Source organism: Alosa sapidissima, chromosome 19, assembly GCF_018492685.1.
Source record: "Alosa sapidissima isolate fAloSap1 chromosome 19, fAloSap1.pri, whole genome shotgun sequence".
NCBI lineage: Eukaryota > Metazoa > Chordata > Actinopteri > Clupeiformes > Clupeidae > Alosa > Alosa sapidissima.
In genome coordinates this window covers 14,954,543-14,961,326 of record NC_055975.1, presented here as the reverse complement: position 1 = coordinate 14,961,326, position 6,784 = coordinate 14,954,543, and the positions used below count along the sequence as shown (strand labels likewise).

The following is a 6,784-nucleotide window of genomic DNA, read 5'->3' as shown; positions in this document are numbered from 1 at the left end:
TAGCATTGCCAGGTTGTCATCTGATTTAATTGTCTGAGTTCTGAACCACATCCTGAAATGTTCTATCTCCCACAGATGCTGCTTTGAGATGCATTTGTCATAATATTTCAAATATTGACGGGATATTATGTTTCCATCCCACTCTCTTGCTCTCTGTGCAATTTCTCACCTCCTTTCTTCTCTCTTGCTCTTTATTTAATTAATTTAATTTATTTATTTATTTTGTCGCCCTCATACTCACTCTCTCTCTCTCTCTCTCTCTCTCTCTCTCTCTCTCTCTTTCTTTTCCACCTCTGCCTTTATCTCCTTCCCTCCCACTCTCAATATCTCTTTTTCCATAGCTCAATGCTCAGCGTTTAGCCGCAAACTCCCCGCCTGCCTCCGACAGTTCCCCCCACTGCCACCTGGTGGACAAAAATGAGAACAACAACTACTCGGCACAGGATCGCCCAGTCACTCCAACCACGCCACCCACCCCTCAGGAGCGCTGCCCTCCCTCTGCCTCCCCCACCCCAGAGGGGGACCCCCCACCCGAGGAGGACCAGTCTCCACCCAGGGCTGCGGGCTCCATGCCCAGCTTGGTGTCTCCACGCTCATCTCCCCGCTCGCCCTGCAGTCCCGTGCCACTGAACGCCGAAGAGGAAGATCCCCTTCGGGAGGAGGATGGAGACGCACCCACTCCACCCAGCTCTGAGCAGCAGGAGCAACAGCAGGAGGAGGGGGAGGGGGAGGTGGTGGAGGAGGTGCCCCCAGTGGAGGCGGAGAGGAGCCGTGGCTCCGTGGCGCCCCGTCTCCGGCTCAGCCGCATCCCCGTGCTGGAGCCCAGCAGCCTGCTGCTGTCCAGCCCCATCGCCACCACCCCCGGGGGTTCGGCCAAGCAGAAGCTCCTGCTGAAAAAGGCCCACCAGGGGGCGCCACTGCTGCTGTCTCCCTCCTGCTCCCCCTCGCCGTCGCTAGAGAGGCGCTGCCTCGCGCCGCAGACCGACTCCCCTGCCCCCGCTGACCGCTCCCAGGACGAGGAGTCCCTGCAGGGGGTGTCGGTGTCGGACCGGCAGGGGGGCGACGAGGCACTGTCCCTCTCCTCCTCGTCCAGTCCTCTGTCCCGAAAGAGCAGGATACCACGGCCAGTGCACTCGGAGGGGTCCTCCACTGCTCCAGAGAGCCGCTCTTCCCAGTTCTTACCACGGCCGCCTCCAGGCAAACCACCCAGCCGACCCTGCATAGATAGCCGGTAAGGTCACTCAGTGCAAACAAAACTGTTCTCTTGGGGCAGAAGATCCTGTTCTGTCTGCTGTGTAATCTGATAATCATAGAAATGATTAATGTGATCATCAATTTGCTGTCTGGAAACAAATGTATCATTGGCAGATGTACTCGTGTAGCTAGTAGCAAAATTAGATTTGGCAAACCTTTTTCTCCCTCTATTTTTCACTCTAAGTCAGTCTTCTTTTTTCCTCCACTCGCTCTCCATTCTCCTACTTTGATATGGACCCTTTCAAGAGAGTTCCATTATCAGCATCATAGTTGGCCCCACAAGACTTCCGTTTTAACATTCCATATGTTATCTTAATGCAGAGGAAGTAGATTGGGGCCCAAATAGAACGTTCAAGCATTGTTTTTGTTTACCTTGTTGAAAGGGTCTATAGCATCCTTTGTTTTTATTATTTTCTCACTTCCTTACCTCCTTCCTTCCTTTTCTCTAGTCTGAGGCGCTACCGCATCCGCGCGGGCAGCACTGGTGACTCGGAGCTCCTCAGCTGCCTGGCCCAGCTGATGCAGAACGGCATGGCCACCTCGCCGACCGGCCGTCCGCTCCGCTCCTGCTCACCCCACGTGGGCCGCTCCTCTCCGCGCTTGGTGTCCGGCGTCTGCGGCGGCGTCCACCCCCACCACCACCCCCGCAGCTCCAGTGCCTCGCCGCGCTCGGCCTCCTCGCTGCAGCGCTCGGCCTCGTCCTCTCCGCCGTCCCGTCCGGGCCCTGGCCGCAGCCGCTCGCCGCCCAGCATGTCCAGCGGCTCGTCGCCCCCGGGGCCCGCCAATGCCCGCCGCACACACCTCCAGCTGCGCCACCTCCACCACAGCCAGAGGGGCAAGGCTGGCTGCGGGCACGTGCAGAGCCGCGAGTGGAAGTGCTCCAGCAAGTTGAGCAGATAGTCATCTACGTCTGCGGGGCCCCTGGGGATACCACTGGAGCTCTAATCGTGTTTGTGTGTGTGTGTGTGTGTGTGTGTGTGTGTGTGTGGGGGGGGGCGCTAGTGTGTGGGTGATTTTGAATCCTTTGAGAGATCCTGCGAGATGTGAGTGTGATCCCAGGTGAGGAACTGCTGCCTTTCGTGTGCCGACAACATTTGGTGCGACTGTGCCAGTTAAACACAATCATGTGCAGATTGAGTGTTAAAACCTGTTTTCAAAGCATGGAATCTAAGACTGTGCCAGTGTGTGTGTGCACAGGACAAGGCCAATGAAGTGTTTGCACTGTTGGAGAAACACTACTGTCAGGAGAGCAGAGCTAATGGGGTGAGGAGCTGGGCTATAGCCCCTTGATGGGGGCTTTTGCTAGAAAGGGATTTAACTAAACACCTCAGAACAGGCAACACTTCCTCTGAATAAGATATGAGCTACACCAGGCGCGTAACTGAAGCATTCCGTTCGCGTAGCGTCTGCTGCAACAATTAGCTGCCACTATAATCAATGAAAGTAGCTACACCAGACGTGATAGCAGCGCGTACGTTCGAAAAAAATAGACCGGTCTTTTAAAATGGATTTTATGCGTCGCGAACGGAACGCTTCAATTACGCACCTGGTGTAGCTCATACCTAAGACTTTAAGAAACGCTTTAGAGCCTCAGACATAGGTTAGTATAGAAGAGGGTCACTGGCCCCGTTCCTGTGACCATAGCCTCCCACTTTCCATTAATGCTTCAGGCTTTGGATGCCATTCAGTGCAGCGATCAGCATTTAAAACCGCTGGTTAGTATATAAGTCTCATAGAATGGATATGTCATTCTGTTCTTTTCTGTTGACATGAGCCTGTATTTAGAACATCCACGTAACTGCAATTATGCGTCATCAGTACATAACTATACAGATACTCTATATTAAGACCTCTGACTGCAGTCATAGAGAAGCAGAAGCTGCTGAATGCAGTCAAATGTGCTGTTGTCAGTTAGGAGATTTAATGAATTTTCAGAGGAAATGTTGCCTATAAGATTTCATCACAAAATCTATTAAGTGATAAGTTCTACCATCTGTACAATACTCTCTCCAGCATTAAGAGTTATTACATGCACTCTTTGGTTAGTAATGTGTCCCTACTTGAAGATTAATGACTCCCAAAAAATGAAAACAAAGACCTCCTGTGAAGACCTCCTCAGTTGACCTTTGTCTCGCATACCTCCCCTGACTGCTCAGTGTGCTCACCTGCATTCCGGTTGCATTTTTTGTCCTGATTGTTTGCGTCATGGAAATGATTGTTTTCCTTTTGACTTGTCTGGTATTTACACTAGCACGCATTTCATAGGGTCCTTAAAAGCATGTGGTTATGCAGTAATGCCCACGGCACCACAAGCACGGTGATGCGTGGCTGTCAGTATGTGTACGAATGTATACTGTGAAGCTCACACTAAATAGTGTGTATGTGTGTATGTAGGTACGTGTATCGCAAGGAGCACGGACAACATGTGTATGTAGGCGTGTGTGTGTGTGTGTGTTTGTGAGTGTGTGTGTGAGTGAGTGAGTGAGTGTGTGGATTGTTTGGAGTTGGTCATCTCTTGATCTGTTTGTTTATAGTATTTATTCAGAAGTATTTATCACTAGTCCTGTACACAGCAAGCATTAGTCAAAGCAGTGGCAGGTTCACTGATAGACTGACATTAGCCACTGGCTCCCCTTGTTCTTATTTATTCCTTCTTATGTATTTTCTTTCTGTCTGTGCCCCCCCCCCCCTCCCTATTAAGCCACCATGACACCTTGATACAAACACTTAGCATTGGGATGTGGGTGTGGTTGTTTTTCGCTCTCATCAAGGAATCTCTTAATGTGGAGCCCTGCCTTCCTTAACAAGATAAGGGGAAACAAAGCAGACGTTGAAACAATCAAAAGTGTTTACAAGTGTTGAATTTGTGCCTGGGGCATCCGTTTTAGGGAATGGAATTGAAATCTACCCTACTGTCTCAATCCAGACAAAATCCAATTGTAATCTATTGTTTTTGTTGTGTACATAAGAATTTGTGTGATGAGAAGAGAGTGGTGTGGAGGCTATTGAAGACTGAGACATACAGTATAAACGGCTGCTCCCCAAAATGTCTACGACTCACATACTCACTGCACACTCCTTGTCATCACTCTTGCTACAACACCTCTAGGATTGCCTTCGTGTAGATGTGCTAATTTAGTTGATGCTTTTGTCCAAAGCAGCTCACAGAGTAGGGAAGGTGCTGTTTTTGTCTTTACTTGCACTCCCTAGTAAATTAACCTGTGACCCTTAGATTTCTCCACGCTGTAAGAATTGAGCCATAGGAACACATTTTGTGTATTTGTATATGTGTGTGTAGTTGCTTTATTCCCCATGTTTTCCTGACAAGATATATGACAGGGCAGTTAATTACATGCAGTTCTCTGTGTGTCTCACTGAAGTGAGATGCGATAACATTATTATACATACCAAATGGACACCCGAGGGTGATGAATGTTTTTAAGTAGTTTTGAAAAGGACCTTATTAGAAAGTTAACAGAGAGGATTAGTGTAAAGTCCCTCAAGAGACAAGACCAGAGGAACACTGAGCATAGGTATGAATTAAAGTTTACAGTGACAACCAACAAAAGTGACAATTGATGGTATTAATTGAATGAACAGACAGTTTTGACATCACTACAAATAAATAATTGGCCTGTCCCTTTAACTCAACTACAGGGCCAAATGTTGTGAATGGAAGAGCAACCATTGAAAGGGAATGGCCATTTCATGCAGATAGTACTTGAAAGATGAACCATTGTGGTGGATATGAAACATTGTAATGGAAAGGGGAAAGAGAAAGTTCTGTCCTGTACAGACATGCACTATGTAACAGTGTTGCTTGGGATTGAAATCCAGCAAGCGCCTTTGCTGCTAAATACTATTTAGATTTAACTGCAGTGGACAGCTGCCATTTTTAAATCAAAATCCTCTGGGATTTGTTTGATAGATTTGAGAGCATTGCATTGTGTGATTGCAACAGTTATACAGAGTTTTTACACTTTGCCTCTCTTAAAGCTCTGAAGTGAAGCTCCTTGTTATACCACAAAAGAGTGAACAGTGAGATGGATGTTGTTAAATATATTGGTAGACATTTAATTTGAGAATTATCTGAGGGGCCAATATCACTGATCATAATATTGTCACAAAGTGTTTATTCTATTTATTTATTGCTATCTATTTTATTTATTTTACATTACATGACATACAACAGCAGGTTTTTGTCTTTGAAGGTTACATGTCTGCCAAAACACGATCATAAAACACTAGTCTGTTACTCTCAAGCACTTGCAGAATTTTAATTTCTACTTGCTGTTCCTTCACCCTCAATTTTATTTCAGAGGAGATTTAAGCAATGTTTCCTCCATCTGACTACATTATATCTCAAGGTTGTTTTTCCCCTCTGCTTGTAAGATGCTGTAAGAAAGCTTCCAGCCCTGCCAGTTGCATGCGCTACAAAGAGCAAAGCTGTGATCAATCCCTCTCGAGGCAAACCCCTGCTGTGTAAAGATAAACTTCACATATACTTCATCACTTCATCCAGCTCTTATGTGGAATCAGTTTGAGTTAATAAGTTGCCCAGACCACCCCAAAAAAGAGCAATTACATTTTACAGACTTGTCCTCAACTAAATTGATTATCATGTCCGACACATTAGTATGAACCGATGAGTATAAATATACACAGGAAGGGACTTGCTATATTTAGGTGTCTTTTTTATCCAAAATATGATTTATATGTTTATATTGCTAATGTGTGCACTTAAAAAAGTGCCCTGATAGCCCCAATTTTTTTTTTTGATAACAATTTTATGATACTTCACAGTCTGTGGACCAATTGAGATCGCTCTCTCCCACTTTACTTTCACAAGCAGACCAAACCCAATTTATCTTTGGCCTTAATGTATGTACATGTGCCTGCAACCTTCAGCAATCTTAAAGAAAGGGTTCTGTGTAGAATCAATTTGGCTTTCTTAATAATTCCTTAAACTTCTGTCAGAGAAATGTTTTAGCAGGAGACTTGCAGAACCCTCTCCTCACAACAAATGAGTGAAATTGTTTCTTTGGGCTGAAAGCAGAATTTAGTAGGGTTATATGATGGAAGCATGTTGAAATACCATTTGTTTCAGAAGATGAGGTTGTAGTTTACATGTGCTGCACTTTGTTAGAGGGTGTACACCTATGAAACCGGAACCACAATAGATGGAGAGCACCACAATCAGTTGCTATTTTGAAGAGAGAAAAGCAGTTAAGCCCGCGCTATGAATGGGTGGTCCATCACTGCTTTCTGATTGAGTTCCATCTCAATCACTATTAGTCACTTTCACAGTAGAAGTGCCTGTTTCAGTGTCATTTGAATGAAAGAGACTAGAATATAAACAGGTGAATTGTCAAGCCTCTAGAATCACTAATGTTGTCTCAATGCAGTAGTTCCCAGTGTTGGCCAGAACCCCCAGGGTGTCGCTGGTTTAGGGTGAAAATAGAACAAACCTAAACGACCAAACAGGTAGAACTTTGTATGACTGTGCTCTCTCGGCATAGTAGCCTGACCT

The 6,784-nt window shown here is 46.3% G+C and overlaps 1 protein-coding gene across 2 annotated transcripts in view; it reads left to right on the top strand.

Annotated features, from left to right (window-relative positions):
* ttbk2a (tau tubulin kinase 2a) overlaps positions 1-3,970 on the top strand; it is a 21,032-nt gene extending 17,062 nt beyond the window's left edge. For both annotated transcript variants that reach the window (XM_042072002.1, XM_042072001.1), the window contains 2 exons: positions 342-1,231; positions 1,704-3,970. In XM_042072002.1, the coding sequence (XP_041927936.1) occupies positions 342-1,231; positions 1,704-2,154 (1,341 nt within the window). In that variant the 3' untranslated portion in view covers positions 2,155-3,970. The remainder of the gene's footprint in view (positions 1-341; positions 1,232-1,703) is intronic.
* The last annotated feature ends 2,814 nt before the right edge of the window (positions 3,971-6,784 follow it).